This window comes from Schistocerca serialis, unplaced genomic scaffold (genome assembly GCF_023864345.2).
Source record: "Schistocerca serialis cubense isolate TAMUIC-IGC-003099 unplaced genomic scaffold, iqSchSeri2.2 HiC_scaffold_1466, whole genome shotgun sequence".
NCBI lineage: Eukaryota > Metazoa > Arthropoda > Insecta > Orthoptera > Acrididae > Schistocerca > Schistocerca serialis.
In genome coordinates, this window is record NW_026047698.1 from 625,092 (window position 1) to 642,023 (window position 16,932).

Sequence of the window (16,932 nt, forward strand, 5' to 3'; positions counted from 1 at the left end):
TGAAACTCTCTACAACCTCTGGTTCTTTCAGTTTATCCAGGTCCCATCTCCTTAAATTCCCACCTTTTTGCAGTTTCTTCAGTTTCAATCTGCAGTTCATAACTAATAGATTGTGGTCAGAATCCACATCTGCCCCTGGAAATGTCTTACAATTTAAAACCTGGTTCCTAAATCTCTGTCTTACCATTATATAATCTATCTGATACCTTTTAGTATCTCCAGGATTCTTCCAGGTATACAACCTTCTTTTATGATTCTTGAACCAAGTGTTAGCTATGATTAAGTTGTGCTCTGTGCAAAATTCTTCAAGGCGGCTTCCTCTTTCATTTCTTAGCCCCAATCCATATTCACCTACTATGTTTCCTTCTCTCCCTTTTCCTACTGACGAATTCCAGTCACCCATGACTATTAAATTTTCGTCTCCCTTCACTACCTCAATAATTTCTTTTATCTCGTCATACATTTCATCAATTTCTTCATCATCTGCAGAGCTAGTTGGCATATAAACTTGTACTACTGTAGTAGGCATGGGCTTTGTGTCTATCTTGGCCACAATAATGCGTTCACTACGCTGTTTGTAGTAGCTAACCCGCACTCCTAGTCCTGCATTAACCCTATTTGATTTTGTATTTATAACCCTGTAATCACCTGACCAAAAGTCTTGTTCCTCCTGCCACCGACCTTCACCAATTCCCACTATATCTAACTTTAACCTATCCATTTCCCTTTTTAAATTTTCTAATCTACCTGCCCGATTAAGGGATCTGACATTCCACACTCTGATCCGTAGAACGCCAGTTTTCTTCCTCCTGATAACGACGTCCTCTTGAGTAGTCCCCGCCTGGAGATCCGAATGGAGGACTATTTTACCTCCGGAATATTTTACCCAAGAGGACGCCATCATCAAACAAAGTTAGGGGCATTAAAATCACCCAGAAATAGGAAAAGTGGGGGTGGAGGCGAGAGATGAAAAATTAGTGCAGCTAATACATGGTGCAACACTTCACCGTCTGGAGGGACTTATATCTTGCTGATGGTAATTTCCTGCATTGTCCTCACAGTTTCCAAAAGTGTTTCAAGGGGGAATAGGTTCGCTACAGACATAGACATAGATGCAGACTCCACCTCGCAGTCTGTCACAGTCAGTACAAGTTTTGGTATACCCCTGTCAGGCACAAAGAGCTGGGGTCCACATCACAGGAAACAACGTTTCTTGAAAAGCAATGCAAAACGCAAATCTAATGCTTAAAAGTTGTCATAATTCAGCGAGGTGGGAGAAAAAACAGCCACAGGTTGTCAGTCATTTGGGAACACATGAAGGGATCAAGGAGACAGTTTATGCCTCAGTGTGACCATGAGTGCTGGTATCCAGGACTTGCGTCTGAAGCGTCAGCACGATATAGGACCTTGAGCGATTCTACAATCTGCACCTCGTCCTCAGACCTGGAACTGCTAGGGACTGGTGGTGTTAGGACCACTGGTGTCCCATGGTAAAGTTAGCTTTGAAAAGCGCGCCCCAGCACGTAGCGTCAAGTAGTTGCCCTCCGTTTTCTGGCGGTGGCGCCGTTGTCGCAATTGAAGGCTTCGGTGTCTCCCTCTAGAGCGAAAGTGGAAAAGTGGGCTGTTCGCGTGGGTTTAAGATGTGGCTGTATGGACTCTTGTGGAGAGTTGGCAGTTGCGGCATGAAGAAGCACTGTGAGACTTAACATCTGAGATCAATCCCCTAGAACGTAGAACTACTTAAACCTAACTAACCTAAGGACATCACACACATCCCTGCCCGAGGCAGGATTCGAGCCTGCGATCATAGCAGTCGCGCGGTTCCGGACTGAAGTGCCAAGTACCGTTCGGCCACCGCGGCCCGCCACCTGTGGGTTTATTCGACTGTTAGCCTCTGCTATGTCTGTGAAAGTCTAAGGCACCAATGGTTGTACTGTTTAAAATGCAGGGCACTAAGACATGATTCATTTTCTCGCCTGCCATAACTGGTATTACTAGACTCACATGTAAAAGGTACTCTAAGAAAGAAGAAAAAATTCCTTTTTCCTCGTGGTAAGAACTAGTCAATTGCATAAGGAATTCCTGCTCATCTGGAAGTTCTGACTTACGTAAATTTGTGTTTATATATATATATGGCTATAATCAAGCAAGGTTGTTAATGAAACTTCCTGGCAGACTAAAACAGTGTGTCGGACCGAGACTCGAACTCGGGACCTTTGCCTTTCGCGGGCAAGTGCTCTACCAACTGAACTACCCGAGCACGACTCACGCCCCGTCCTCACAGCTTTACTTCTACCAGTACCTCGTCTCCTACCTTCCAAACTTTACAGAAGCTCTTCTGCGAACCTTGCAGAAGATTCAGTATAACTGTCACCCTTATTTAGCCTTCCTGTGCATAATTCTGATTAAATTTATGTGTGTGTTATCTCTACATTTACACAACACTGTGCTCTCGAAAATTATGGACTATTGTTTTGTAAGAGTGGAGGTGCCGTCTGATAGCGAGCTAGATGTGTTCCATCAGGTTCACACGATGCAAATTATGTGGACGAGACAAGACGAGTTCAGTATCATTCTCCTCCACTCACTGTGCCACAATCCTGTCTTCGTGACAGGGTCATCGTCGTTGAGGAAGACATAAAGCGTGAAAATGTACAGGTTATCTGCATTAGTGTACAGGTAATCCTCAGCTGTCATGGTGGCATCGGTTACAGATGCCATGTAAGCCCAGATGATTACACCCACCACATAGTCCAGCTCTCACTGTCCAGCATATATGTTGTGCATCTTTTGGGTAAGTATTCACCTGAATGATGGCATGTCTGGAGATTGCCATCAGCATAATGTAACCAAAAGAACATGATTCATCCTACTAGACCATATGTTTCTAGTGATCCACTGTCCAGTCTCGATGAGCCTGCTCCCACTACAGTGGTAATGACTGTTCTGGTGTAACCACTGGCGCCAGAACGAAGACAAAGAACGCAAGACCAGAGAAGGCAGTGAAACGACATGGGCCAATGGCGCACAGATTAGGACCGCACCATGACTGGAGTGACAACTGCAAGAAATGAATATAGGCGCCGGTCCTGCCAGCCTCGGCCAGACATTAGTGGACAGCATTAGCATGGCCTGGCAGAGACTGCTACGAGAACTGATATTTGTGATCAACAATCTGAGAGACAGACTTGCCTGAACATTGCATATTGCACTAGACTAATTTATATTGCATTTCGCCCATCGCTTGCGACTCCTTTTTACATTAAAGTTAAGTATTGTCAATCTGCTTTAACGAAGTAAAACTATTAAAGTTATTTGCTTGAATTGTTGTATAGCATTCTGAGAACGAAGCATCCATTAGGCACCCTATACAAGACGAGAGGACAAGATCCAACTATGATGCTTTAATTCTGTCCACATGCAAACTTGTATCAGGTCATATAGTATGAATATTCACATTCAACAACTTGTGTCAAACTTTGTGCTGTGAACCACTTGTGCCGGCACCAGAATTATACTGTGTCGCCAGATCTGCAACAAATCACCACTTGCCCTGCTGTACAAACCTCTGACCTCGGTGTTCTGAGATGAGTTGTGGGCGCTCAACACATCACTGTCTGCTCTTGGTTTCACTGGTCTCCAGCCACTTTCTCTAGATGCCGACAACGCTGGCACGTTCGAAGCCTCTCCGTTTCTGAGGTTATCATTCGTAGGCACTTAGTCTTTCATAGCTTGTGATCTTTTATGTAAGGTGTTTTACGCGTTCGCACAGCTGTCAGCGAGAAAGGTCTTAACTTTCTTCTACCTGTACATTATTGGAACCACGCATAACAAAAGTCTTTCTCGACACACGTTCTGCTCTCTTCTTGATATACTTACTAACACAATTCTCGACCATTCTTTTAAATTCTCTCGTAATTTGTTTTGTGTTCTGTTCTAACATTTGTTTCCTTCTCCAGTAGTTCCCTCATCGCTTTTTGATATTTTATTGGGACTGCGTCCCTCAAGTTTTCGTAGCTCTATAAATTGGTATAATTCCTTTTCTGTTACGTACTTTACCGAGATTCCACTAATTTTGAATATACTACATACAATATATTTTAAAGTATTTCCTCGACAGTATGTACACTGTGTTTAACAATATCGTATGTTTTGCGGTGTGCATGTTTGCTTGTCGCCTCAAGCAGAGAGGTACCTGGCATTTCTACAGATTCTCGCTGTGGTCTGTCTCTTCAATAATTTTTTCGATTCTTTCTTCTCGTTGGCTGTTAGCATGCACCTCTTTTTGTGTTACATCACCTGCATTACTTTTATGCACGACATTTGGCAAATGCCTGTCAGTTTCCAGTTCGTGATGTAACTTCAGAATAAGTGTTCTGTCTTCCATGATTAGGTATTACTGTGCGTGAATTGTATAGTCCACCTATGGGGTACGAGGCTTTTAAATGTAAATTGGATCCACAGTTTATACATGCCCATGGCTGACTGTCCTGGTTCACCAAAGCACGAAGTACTGGAATCTCTGTGGAGCAGGCGTTGTGTTTCCTTAAACTCACTTACGGACTTTGTACCAAAATATATACTTTACAAAACTTCTTTCGCTCCCATATATCCCCTTGAATAATAAAGAAATTCTTATGTCACACAATACCTTATTGTATTACACCTTAATTATATTAAGAAGGCATGTTGAACACTCATTGTTGCTAATTGTGGGCATGTATACGCATTGTTCACGTGCAAAATTCATTGTCTTTGACTTTAACAGTAAGTGCATTGGCAATGAAATCAGTATATGGCCCTGTGCATGCGCTACAAACATATGACACAGCTCTCTTGGGAGCCTTACTATGCTTCGCAGCAGGTGCATAAACACACTGCCTGTGTCCAGTGGCCTATGGAAGCACAGTGAGGCTAGGACAGAGGAGCATGCTACTCAGAATGCTGCGTGCTTTTGGCACCACGTCAGTAGAAGCCTTGTGTGTGGATCTGGGGTCTTGCCGCACTGACGTCATTATCCACCACAGAGCGGCGGTGTGCTGGGTCATGAGGGGTACACACTACAAGATTCCAGTAATAACAGGGGAAAACTTTGCAGACACGAGTCAATTAAATAACAGCCACCTTGAGACCTGAAAAATGGACTGGGAGATGACCGACAAAGGCCATCGTGTTTTCTCCTTCTTCCACAATTTACAGGTACAGCTTCATCAGAAGCATACGGATCCATCCATGCCATTGTTCACATTGCGACTGGGCTTGAACGGAGTGGGCCTTAGCTAAAGTACTACACGCACATGTGGGGAATATGGGTCTCCTGAACATGTGACATTACATTCAACACCCTCACACATGTAAGATCTGTAACAGAGCATAACGACATCAAAGAAATGCTACGAGACCCAGACAAGTAGTGTGCTCTAAGCAACGCAACTGTTGATGTTTCAAGAACACTGCACGAAATCTACAGACGAGGGAACTCATATGGCAGATCTCAGACAAGCACGTAACAACCACAACAACATGATCCTTGGGAGGACACAAACTCAGACACATCACAGACATTGATGTAGATGCGGGCACAGAAAATGACACAAGCACAGCAATAACATCATATTATAAGAGGTTCAATAGCTAAAACAGACAAAAAAAGATAACTATAAGAAAGGAGGCATCGCATGTGATTTTTTCATTTACCTGATATGAATTTTCAATACAACAGTTAAAAACGGGAAGGAAAACGACTAATTGAAAAACTGAGACACTCATTACATCTAAGGAATATGCTATATGGTGAGGCGAATCTTAAAGTTTAAGTTCTGTGGTTCCACTCCAGCCTATGACACTGCTTAAAGATAAAAACATCATGCTCAGAGACATACAAGATAACAGCACACATACGACATGTATATGGGTAGCTACATCTAGCCATTGCAACACAAACAGTGCAATAGTATGCCCTAGATAAGATCTAATAAGTGTCAGTACTCCATAGAGAGTATAAACAAATACATTCGCAGTCACTCATGATGTATTTCATTTAGTAACATTTCTGCCAAGGCCGTCCCACATGGAATGGCAACCACACAAATCATAATTTATTTGTTATATTTTGTTTTAACAGTAAAATAGTATTTGGAGATCATTCCTTTCCTATGTTTCTATTTTCTGTTCTAAATTACTATGATTTATTAATAATCTATTTCCTACAACTAATTTAATTTACTTTGTAATTAATTGTTATTACCCTCCATTTATAGCTCAAAACTAATTTTACTAGTGATGTAGAACAATGCAGTATTATATGTAAAATTGCAGAATGCACGACATGCTTTTTAAAATGTCACGTAGCAGGTCTTTAAATATGCAACAAATGTAATGCAATGTGCACTCACAGTTTTTCGTAAAGTCATCTACCATTATCTGCTACCATCGACAATCGATTAGCATAAATATAAGTCGATATCAGGATCCATTTACGCAGAAATTTCCCCATGCTGAGTCAAGATCTGTACCCACAACACCTGTGACACACTGTCAATTGCAGGGATTTGTTTACAGAAGACGTCGTACGCCACTACACACGACTCGACCTGACCACACGTGCAGGAGGATTGCCTGATTAACATGACCAGCCATCTTGACCATTATGTAGTGACCACCGAAAATTTGTTCCATACTGGATGTCGAATACATATTTCTCGCTCATCACAAGCAGTCGCCTTTACTACTAGGCTGCCTCGCCACACGATGCACGTGTGACTCCCAGTTTCGTTGAGGCTGATGTTCCAACAAATGATTTCCAACAACTACTGCTAGACGACCTCATATTCAGCTCTCGTGGCAGACTGAACCTCCGTCTCTTACAGACGCCATTCATTCAATGGTGCTATTCCGGCTCATCCCGTGAAACGTAATTAGAGTGTCTGCAAAACAAACACGGAAATAAAACTGACAGTTGAAAGTTTGAGCCAAGTGAGGTCGTTTGATAGGATGACCTACTAGTTAAGGCTACTGCTTGTTGCAAATGTTAAACAGGTATTTTACACCTAGCATGGCGCAAATTTGCAGTTATTACTAAATACTGACACGTCAAAAAATAATTTGAAGGAAAAATACAGGAAATCACATAAAAATTAAACTTCATTCTACAACAGTCCATAACTTTATTCTGCTAATGGATATTATTTTTACGTCTTTTCCTTCATAATGACCCATCATCATTTCCTTTTGACGACCATAACGAACTTGTAGATAATTATTTATTCTCATTAAAGTAATATTTTTAGTTACAATGCATAAATGTAGCTGTAACACCCAATTTTATACAAATTTACTTTAGGAGATGGGAAACCACCACTGAAACGATAACTTTCACCCGACACACCTATTCATTCACTACATCTGGCGAGTAAAGGTTGTTTATAGTACCTTTGTCAAATAACTGTGGTCTGAACGGGTTGTAATTCACACTCTGTTCCCAGAGAAATATCTCGAGATACGCTATGATACATGCTTACACAAACATCAAAAATTAACAAATAAAATGCCGTTTCTTGACAATTATAACTTCTATTTTATCGAAAAATACAATAAATTGAAATTCTGTTTTTGGAAAAGATCACTTGGCTAACGCCCTCATAAGTGGTATAGTGAATGTGGAAATGGTGCATGTATAGCGACAGTACTCACCTCAGGAAAGAGACGGAAGCATCATCAAATGTGGGAGTGGGGCAGGTAGCTGTGTGCTTTGCAGCTGGAACAGGGGCCCTGCTGCAGTTTTTGTGGCCCATGTGCAGCTGACTGGTGGGGATGACCTCGTTGTCTCCAGTGGCTGGAGTGCTGTGCAGAGACACAGGGTGTGGTCACGCAGTGCACACGGAGGACAGAGGGCAGCCTACTGCAGACAATGCTGCTGAGAATTTGTCCAGACACAGCTAATAGAACACACACTTTCAACATCAGTAGTGGGTCCTCTGAGACACTTACCCCTGTGCTAATCGGTTTAGCCCCCACACTAGTAGCATCGCTTAGCAAACAACAGGCTGAATAAATTAAAGTACAAATAAAAGGTACATGCTAAGGTCAACATTTAGGTTGAACTGATATGACAACTAGTCATCAGCGTAGTTTAAATACATAAAAACAACATTCCCACAGAAATAAAAATGGAAATAATCTTTAATGTACAACTTGTACCATTATCATCAGATAGTATCGGTAGCTGTTAGGGACTTGGCTGTAGGATGCACAGCTGCTAAATTACAGAAGAGCAAATTCTGAACTGTGCACCAAAAGAAATTTAGAGAAGCAAGGGATACAGATGTGTGATACTGTGCAGCTATTCCCTTAATACGTTTAACTGTCACCAAAATAGGCAAGTAAATATATTTGTTTCACATTGGCCAACGAGTACTCTCAATAAACTAGCGAACATTGAGCAATGAGTAAGATAAAAAAGGCAAACAGAAGCATTCTATACATACACTTGTGCATGATATGTAGTCAGAAGTTGTTATTCGAATGAAAATAGAAATTATGTTTAATTCTTATATTCTATATATACAGTTCTATCAGACTGTGATAAGAAAATTTCCCGTAGAACGAAGGAAAGAGTTAGATTTAAATTAAGGAGACATGGGGTACATAACACAGGAGACAATGCAATGTTGTGTAAATACGCATTAAATCATTATTAGTCATTAAATGTGACTAAAGTAAGCTGTGGTTGCTACAAGTGAGGAGAAGATACAGATCGATGAGTGGAAACTCTATCAGTGATGGAAGCATACATAGGGTGTTCGGAAATTCTCTTTACAAACTACTAGGACTTGTAGAGGGGGGAGAGAACGTAATATGGTGAACAGGAATTTCGTCTGGAAATGTACTGTATGCATCCTACGACAGTTTGAGTTCACGTCTTTAAATCATTCACTTCTGCTTCAGGAAGTGAATTAGGCATGATGCAATACATTTATTAGGTAACAGTCCGAAAGTAAACACAGCTAAGCATCCATTTATCAGTTCCACACATCTGTTTGCATTAACACTTAAACATTACTTTCTGCATGTACAGTATCCTAGCTTGATCTTTTGTTTTGGAGTAATGTGAACACGTAATATTCAAGGGTTAATACAAACAAGGAGGCTTAGCTGATAAAGGAATCTTTCGTTGTGTTTCTTTCGTATTGTTATCTAGTAACTGTACTGCATCACACCTAACTCAGCTGCTCAAGCAGAAGTGGATGAGTTAAACATCTGAACTGAAACCGTCGTGGGAGGGAAACGGTTTGTTTCTGGACATGGATTCGAGTACTCACTCCCCTCTACAAGTCATATAAGTCTCTAAAGCAAATTTCTGAACCTACTGTACACACACACACACACACACACACACACACACACACACACACACACACACGCACACACACACACAAAACATCTGCAAAAAGCAAATATGTGTGAACTATTGGGCATTAGGATTTTATGGTGCATTTGTCAAGTGATACAGCATATAGAAAATGATGATGAGACAAAAGGTCTTATGAATACTCATATTGTGGGAGATGTATCAGTAACTGCAATGTATGGGCTAGGGAATGTCCTAACACTGTGAAGTTCTTTGGGCAGCCTTTAGAAACAGCATAGAGAACAACAAGCAAGGCTGCCAGTTTGGTAGACAACTGACAGATGTTCCACTAAGAAGCACATACAGTGTTTTGACTAATAAAACCACCTCTCCTAATGTGCTAGAGAATGGGAATGTCCAAATTACAGCACATATCCTTTGGAACAACGGAACACAAGGCGAAAGGAAATGGGAAGCGTTGTGTGGATCTGCGCATTTTGTGGATCTTTCTGGGTTGCAGAGACTGGTCTGTTGTCTCCTGAAGTGGCCGCAGGCTGTTTGAGGAGTAAGTACCTACAGCTTCCTGCAGACGTACTTGTGTCACGTCCTGCAACGGATGTCTTCCTCATGATTCGATTCAGCACCGCACCCTTCTTCTTGGATTCTAGCACACATCTTAAGACCTGTATCTAATAACGCTCTACTACTTGGGGAGAATAAACAGTTTGTTCTGTGAACCGTAGGTATATTTCAGAAATGAACATAGAAAGTGAAGGAGAAACATAGAAATCAAACTGCAGTAGTTACGTGGAAATAGCGATCAGTCTGACCGTCTTCTGTAGAGCACCTATTTTTTTCCAAGGTTTAATCTTTATGTCATGACAACATCAGAGATGGAAAGTTTTAAATTCTTTTCTGATCTCTTTGAACTGCGCTGCAGAGTTCCTGGTGTTAACGCCGGACAACACGCTTGTTGATCAACGCCATCCTTCCTTTATGCGGCATATGTCGGTTGTAAGTATCTCATTGTGAACACCAGAAGAGACAGCAGACAACAATATACACTCCTGGAAATGGAAAAAAGAACACATTGACACCGGTGTGTCAGACCCACCATACTTGCTCCGGACACTGCGAGAGGGCTGTACAAGCAATGATCACACGCACGGCACAGCGGACACACCAGGAACCGCGGTGTTGGCCGTCGAATGGCGCTAGCTGCGCAGCATTTGTGCACCGCCGCCGTCAGTGTCAGCCAGTTTGCCGTGGCATACGGAGCTCCATCGCAGTCTTTAACACTGGTAGCATGCCGCGACAGCGTGGACGTGAACCGTATGTGCAGTTGACGGACTTTGAGCGAGGGCGTATAGTGGGCATGCGGGAGGCCGGGTGGACGTACCGCCGAATTGCTCAACACGTGGGGCGTGAGGTTTCCACAGTACATCGATGTTGTCGCCAGTGGTCGGCGGAAGGTGCACGTGCCCGTCGACCTGGGACCGGACAGCAGCGACGCACGGATGAACGCCAAGACTGTAGGATCCTACACAGTGCCGTAGGGGACCGCACCGCCACTTCCCAGCAAATTAGGGACACTGTTGCTCCTGGGGTATCGGCGAGGACCATTCGCAACCGTCTCCATGAAGCTGGGCTACGGTCCCGCACACCGTTAGGCCGTCTTCCGCTCACGCCCCAACATCGTGCAGCCCGCCTCCAGTGGTGTCGCGACAGGCGTGAATGGAGGGACGAATGGAGACATGTCGTCTCCAGCGATGAGAGTCGCTTCTGCCTTGGTGCCAATGATGGTCGTATGCGTGTTTGGCGCCGTGCAGGTGAGCGCCACAATCAGGACTGCATACGACCGAGGCACACAGGGCCAACACCCGGCATCATGGTGTGGGGAGCGATCTCCTACACTGGCCGTACACCACTGGTGATCGTCGAGTTGTTGTTGTTGTGGTCTTCAGTCCTGAGACTGGTTTGATGCAGCTCTCCATGCTACTCTATCCTGTGCAAGCTTCTTCATCTCCCAGTACCTACTGCAACCTACATCCTTCTGAATCTGCTTAGTGTATTCATCTCTTGGTCTCCCTCTACGATTTTTACCCTCCACGCTGCCCTCCAATACTAAATTGGTGATCCCTTGATGCCTCAGAACATGTCCTACCAACCGATCCCTTCTTCTGGTCAAGTTGTGCCACAAACTTCTCTTCTCCCCAATCCTATTCAATACTTCCTCATTAGTTATGTGATCTACCCATCTAATCTTCAGCATTCTTCTGTAGCACCACATTTCGAAAGCTTCTATTCTCTTCTTGTCCAAACTATTTATCGTCCATGTTTCACTTCCATACATGGCTACACTCCATACGAATACTTTCAGAAATGACTTCCTGACACTTAAATCTATACTGGATGTTAACAAATTTCTCTTCTTCAGAAACGCTTTCCTTGCCATTGCCAGCCTACATTTTACATCCTCTCTACTTCGACCATCATCAGTTATTTTGCTCCCCAAATAGCAAAACTCCTTTACTACTTTAAGTGCCTCATTTCCTAATCTAATTCCCTCAGCATCACCCGACTTAATTAGACTACATTCCATTATCCTTGTTTTGCTTTTATTGATGTTCATCTTATATCCTCCTTTCAAGACACTGTCCATTCCATTCAACTGCTCTTCCAAGTCCTTTGCTGTCTCTGACAGAATTACAATGTCATCGGCGAACCTCAAAGTTTTTATTTCTTCTCCATGAATTTTAATACCTACCCCGAATTTTTCTTTTGTTTCCTTTACTGCTTGCTCAATATACAGATTGAACAACATCGGGGAGAGGCTACAACCCTGTCTTACTCCCTTCCCAACCACTGCTTCCCTTTCATGTCCCTCGACTCTTATAACTGCCATCTGGTTTCTGTAGAGGGGACACTGAATAGTGCACGGTACATCCAAACCATCATCGAACCCATCGTTCTACCATTCCTAGACCGGCAAGGGAACTTGCTGTTCCAACAGGACAATGCACGTCCGCATGTATCCCGTGCCACCCAACGTGCTCTAGAAGGTGTAAGTCAACTACCCTGGCCAGCAAGATCTCCGGATCTGTCCCCCATTGAGCATGTGTGGGACTGGATGAAGCGTCGTCTCACGCGGTCTGCACGTCCAGCACGAACGCTGGTCCAACTGAGGCGCCAGGTGGAAATGGCATGGCAAGCCGTTCCACAGGACTACATCCAGCATCTCTACGATCGCCTCCATGGGAGAATAGCAGCCTGCATTGCTGCGAAATGTGGATATACACTGTACTAGTGCCGACATTGTGCATGCTCTGTTGCCTGTGTCTATGTGCCTGTGGTTCTGTCAGTGTGATCATGTGATGTATCTGACCCCAGGAATGTGTCAATAAAGTTTCCCCTTCCTGGGACAATGAATTCACGGTGTTCTTATTTCAATTTCTAGGAGTGTATGTAATATTGAGTAAAGAGATTTTGGTGAATTGCACAGCACACAGAATAAAGCCTGCAGGTCGCTGCCATGGCTGCTGACACTACACATCGTTGTGTCTGGTGTACATCTGTTGTGAGCAGCACATCACTGTGTCCACCCCACTGCTGATACAGCTCCTACCCTCTTCACAGCAATATACCGCTTATTCAGATACTTTACACCAGAACCTATAAGGCTATTGCACATATGCAGTTCAGTACAACTAATGGCCGCAAATAATGATAACACCATTTATAAATCCACGAATAATTAAGTTCTCCAATGATTTTTTTAACCTAACCTATCCGGTAATAAACCCAGTTGGATCTAGTACTTCTTTAATTCTAACAGGTGTGAATATTACTGAACTATCAGTTTAACAAGTAACAGCAGAATAATAATAAACACGAATTCTTTACAGACGAATGGAAATGGTAGAAAGCGAGCATGGGGAAGACCAGTTTGGATTCAATAGAAATGTTGCAAGATGTGACGCAATACTGAGCCTACAACTTATAAGATAGATTAACGTTAGGTAAACCTACGTTTGTAACATTAGCGGACATAGAGAAAGCTTTTGAGAATGTTGACTGGAATACTCTTTTTCAAATTTTGAAGGTGGCAGGGGTCAAATAGAGGGAGCGAAAGGCTATTTACAATTAGTACAGAAACCAGATGGCAGCTATAACAATAGACAGGCTTGACAGGAAAGCAGTGTTTGGGAAGGGACTGAGACAGGGCCGTAGCGTATCCCTGATGTTATTCAGTCTATATATAGAGCAAGCAGTAAAGGAAAAAAAAAGAAAAATTAAGAGTAGGAATTAAAATCCATGGAGATGAAATAAAGACTCTGAGGTTTGGCGACGACATTGCAATTCTGTCACAGACAGCAAAGGACCTGGAAGAGCAGTTGAAAGAAATGGACAGTGTCTTGTAAGGAGGATACAAGATGGACATCAACAAAAGCAAAAGGCGGATAATGAAATGTAGATCAATTAAATCAGGTGATGCTGAGGGAATTAGATCAGGAAATGAACTTAAAGTAGTAGATGAGTTTTGCTATTTGGGGAGCAAAGTAGCTGATGATGGTCGAAGTAGAGGGCATATAAAATGTAGACCAGCAGTGGCAAGGAAAGCGTTTCTGAAGAAGAGATATTTGTTAACATCGAGTATAGATTCAAGCGTCAGGAAGCCTTTTCTGAACGTATTTGTATGGAGTGTAGCCATGTATGGAAGTGAAAGATGGGTGATAAATAGTTTAGACAAGAAAAGAATAGAAGCTTTCGAAATGTGGTGCTACAGAAAAATGCTGGAGATTAGATTGGTAGATCACAGAAATAATGAGGATATACTGAATAGAATTGGGGAGAATAGGAATTTGTAGCACTTGACTGAAGGAAGGGATCCGTTGGTTGGACATATTCTGAGGCATCAAGGGATCACTGATTTAGTATTGCAGGGCAGCGTGGGGGGTTAAAACTGTGGAGGGAGACCCAGACATGAATATATTAGGCTGGTTCAGAAGAATGTTGGTTGCAGTAGGTACTGGGAGATGAAAAAGCTTGCACAGGATAGAGTAGCATGGAGAGCTCCTTGGAACCAGTCTCTGGACTGAAGACCACAACAACAACATTAATCTAACATGAGAAATCAATGAAAGCATCGCGAGATATCAGAAAATGTCTGTCAGTGATGGTGTATTTTGCTGCACAGATACACGTAAAGGAGCTGGAAATACACGCACACACACAGAACTACACAGGACTGGACAACGTAGACATGTAGCTTCTCTTGTATTTACCTGGTTTCTGCTGGTGGCTCAGACAGCAGCTTGAGCACTTCAATTAAATCTTCAGGCTGACAATGTAGCGCATCTGTCCAGCCCTTCGTGGCCATCACGTGTAAAATATGAGTCTTTATGAAGGCGGCGGCGGCCTTCTTAAGGCTGCTACAGGAGTTCCGAATAGCGAGCACAGCTGTGGTCACCGCAGTCTCAACAGACAGCTGTGAGGCCAACTGCTGCTCGCACAGTGCCTTCAGGCCTGACAAGCCGTACTTATGAGCCACGACCAGCAGCTGGGGGGCCATTCTGGCCAGCTGCGGGGCCTGCAGGGTATACATGTAGGCCAAGAGATGGCGCAGCAACTGGCCCCCCACGTCTGGGACTGTGGCCTCCAGCGTGCCGTGGCTGAAAACAGCGGCGAACACGGGACTCCTGGCGGCCAGGACGGCCCTGTGCGCTGCCAGACGGGTGTCGCCCGCCACCAGAGTCACCACGGCGCTGTCTCCAGCGTCCAGCAGGGCGCCCAGGTCCACAGCTGCAGCCTCTTTCCCCTCCTGGACCTGTCCTGCTGTGGGCGATTCTGAAACACAGCGTCACTGAGTAGACCCTTCCCCTTGCACAGCACCCCCCATGTGAGAACATGCTTGAGCCACAAGTGGATCTGCGTCAACCATCACTTCCTAACATTAAAAGAACCAGACTTCGCCATACCCCTGGTAGTACCATGCGGGTCATTTTTGACCCGCAGTAGGAAACCACCATTTTGTTCGTATTTGGGTGGTATTTTAAGCGTCTTCATGTTGACTATACGTCTCTAAAATGAACAGTACGTAGTCAAATATAAATTTTCTCTAAGTAAACGTTTTTTTATTTTAAATGTTACAGAAGAAATTCCACAATCTTTCGTAAATTTGGTAAAGCAATGTTGTAATGTTATTCTTTATAAAAAGATTGAAACAGAATCAAAACATATTGTTTATGTGAGTATTAATAGTATTTTTCCTTTTATAGAAGAATAAGATAAGTACCAAATATTTGTGAAACATTCTAAAAAGCAGTAGGTGACTAAAATGCTCTGCATTTTTGTAGTTATTGCAATGAAGGAAATAAAACATAAGAACAAATAACTTCAGCCTATAATTATAGATATTTAAGTATATTTAAGAAAAAGGACGTGACAGAATTGCCTACTCAGCGATTCAGAAAGCCGACAACAGTTTTTGCTCGGCATCTTTTGCACACGTACTTGTTGCACTTGACGTTTTATTTCCATTTGTTGTTTTGTTGTCTGCAGGGAACCTGAATTTGAGAAGACCTTCTAACTCCTTATTGGCCACTGGCAGTATCAAGTGCCCGTAAGGGGAGACTGACCTTTGTCTGCAGTGTGTAAGAGGCAGCGAGGTCATCTGCTACTCTGAGGATAAGGTCCCGACGTGAAATCTTCTCAGAGGTACGTAACTTAAAAATTGTGCGAGCGTTAATCATGGCGAGGTCAAGGAAAAGACACTTACAGAGCATCGTTGTGTAACAACTCGGAGACTGTAGTATCTAGTGATATGATGAAAAACATCGACTCCATCCATAGTGTCATTATAAAACTTCACTGTTTCTGGAAGTTACTTCTCAGTATTCTCATTCTTCTGACATCCAGCATGCATGTTACTCAGGATACGGATATCTTTTACGTTTTCCCATCGTAATCTGTGAGAAGATGGTCGCCTGACTTGTGAGTGTGCTGCATACAGTGTGTCGTCTCCACTTCAGCGCTCATCTGCCTGTTTAATGGAGGTGAGGAAGCTGTCAGTCGTGACGTTCCATAACGGCGACGCGACTGACATCTGCTGTAGTGTAAGAGAACTGTTAGCAGTGCTCCAGACAGTAGTGTAGGAGGGGCGTTGGGATTCTGCACTGTATAATATGTTGTCTCGAATGAAAAACAGCCCACAGTTGCACTAAATTTTGTTTCTTTTAAATCTGGACCCTGGTTTCTGCTATAATAATATAGCCTTCTTCAGAACTCGCACACACAAATAAATGAATAATCTCTTAGACCAGCAGCTGTGTCAAGACCAATAAAATAGCTTCAAGAGACATAAGCCTGTTTCGAACATAAATAAAATTACATATGGCAACGTATGTCCTCCGCCACTACCTCTGTTATACTGTCGCTGCCACGATGAAAGTAATGAAGTATAATATGTCACATGTTATTTTGTAGTTTTGCAATGTTACTTCGCGTAGGTCTGCATGTCGCCAGTCCATAGAAAACGGAAAGCCTCGCTGATATAAAGTATCATTCGACAACCGAATAATTTG

At 43.1% G+C, this 16,932-nt stretch overlaps 1 protein-coding gene across 1 annotated transcript; it reads right to left on the reverse strand.

Annotated features, from left to right (window-relative positions):
- Positions 1-6,874: 6,874 nt before the first annotated feature.
- On the reverse strand, positions 6,875-15,292 carry LOC126443352 (protein roadkill-like). The gene is made up of 3 exons (XM_050090945.1): positions 14,635-15,292; positions 7,693-7,842; positions 6,875-6,926 (listed from the first exon to the last, which is right to left on the reverse strand). The coding sequence occupies exons 1-3, from the start codon at positions 14,952-14,954 to the stop codon at positions 6,890-6,892; spliced, it is 507 nt and encodes a 168-aa protein (XP_049946902.1). The 5' UTR covers positions 14,955-15,292; the 3' UTR covers positions 6,875-6,889.
- Between the last annotated feature and the right edge of the window lie 1,640 nt (positions 15,293-16,932).

What these genes read in the sequence shown, in the direction of transcription:
- LOC126443352 (XM_050090945.1), bottom strand. Translation starts at nt 14,954, where the DNA reads ATGTATACCCTGCAGGCCCCGCAGCTGGCCAGAATGGCCCCCCAGCTG. An exon ending in GAGCCACCAGCAGAAACCAG is followed by an intron (nt 7,843 to 14,634) that starts GTAAATACAAGA and finishes GTCTCTGCACAG; the next exon opens with CACTCCAGCCACTGGAGACA. An exon ending in GCTTCCGTCTCTTTCCTGAG is followed by an intron (nt 6,927 to 7,692) that starts GTGAGTACTGTC and finishes TTTGTTTTGCAG; the next exon opens with ACACTCTAATTACGTTTCAC.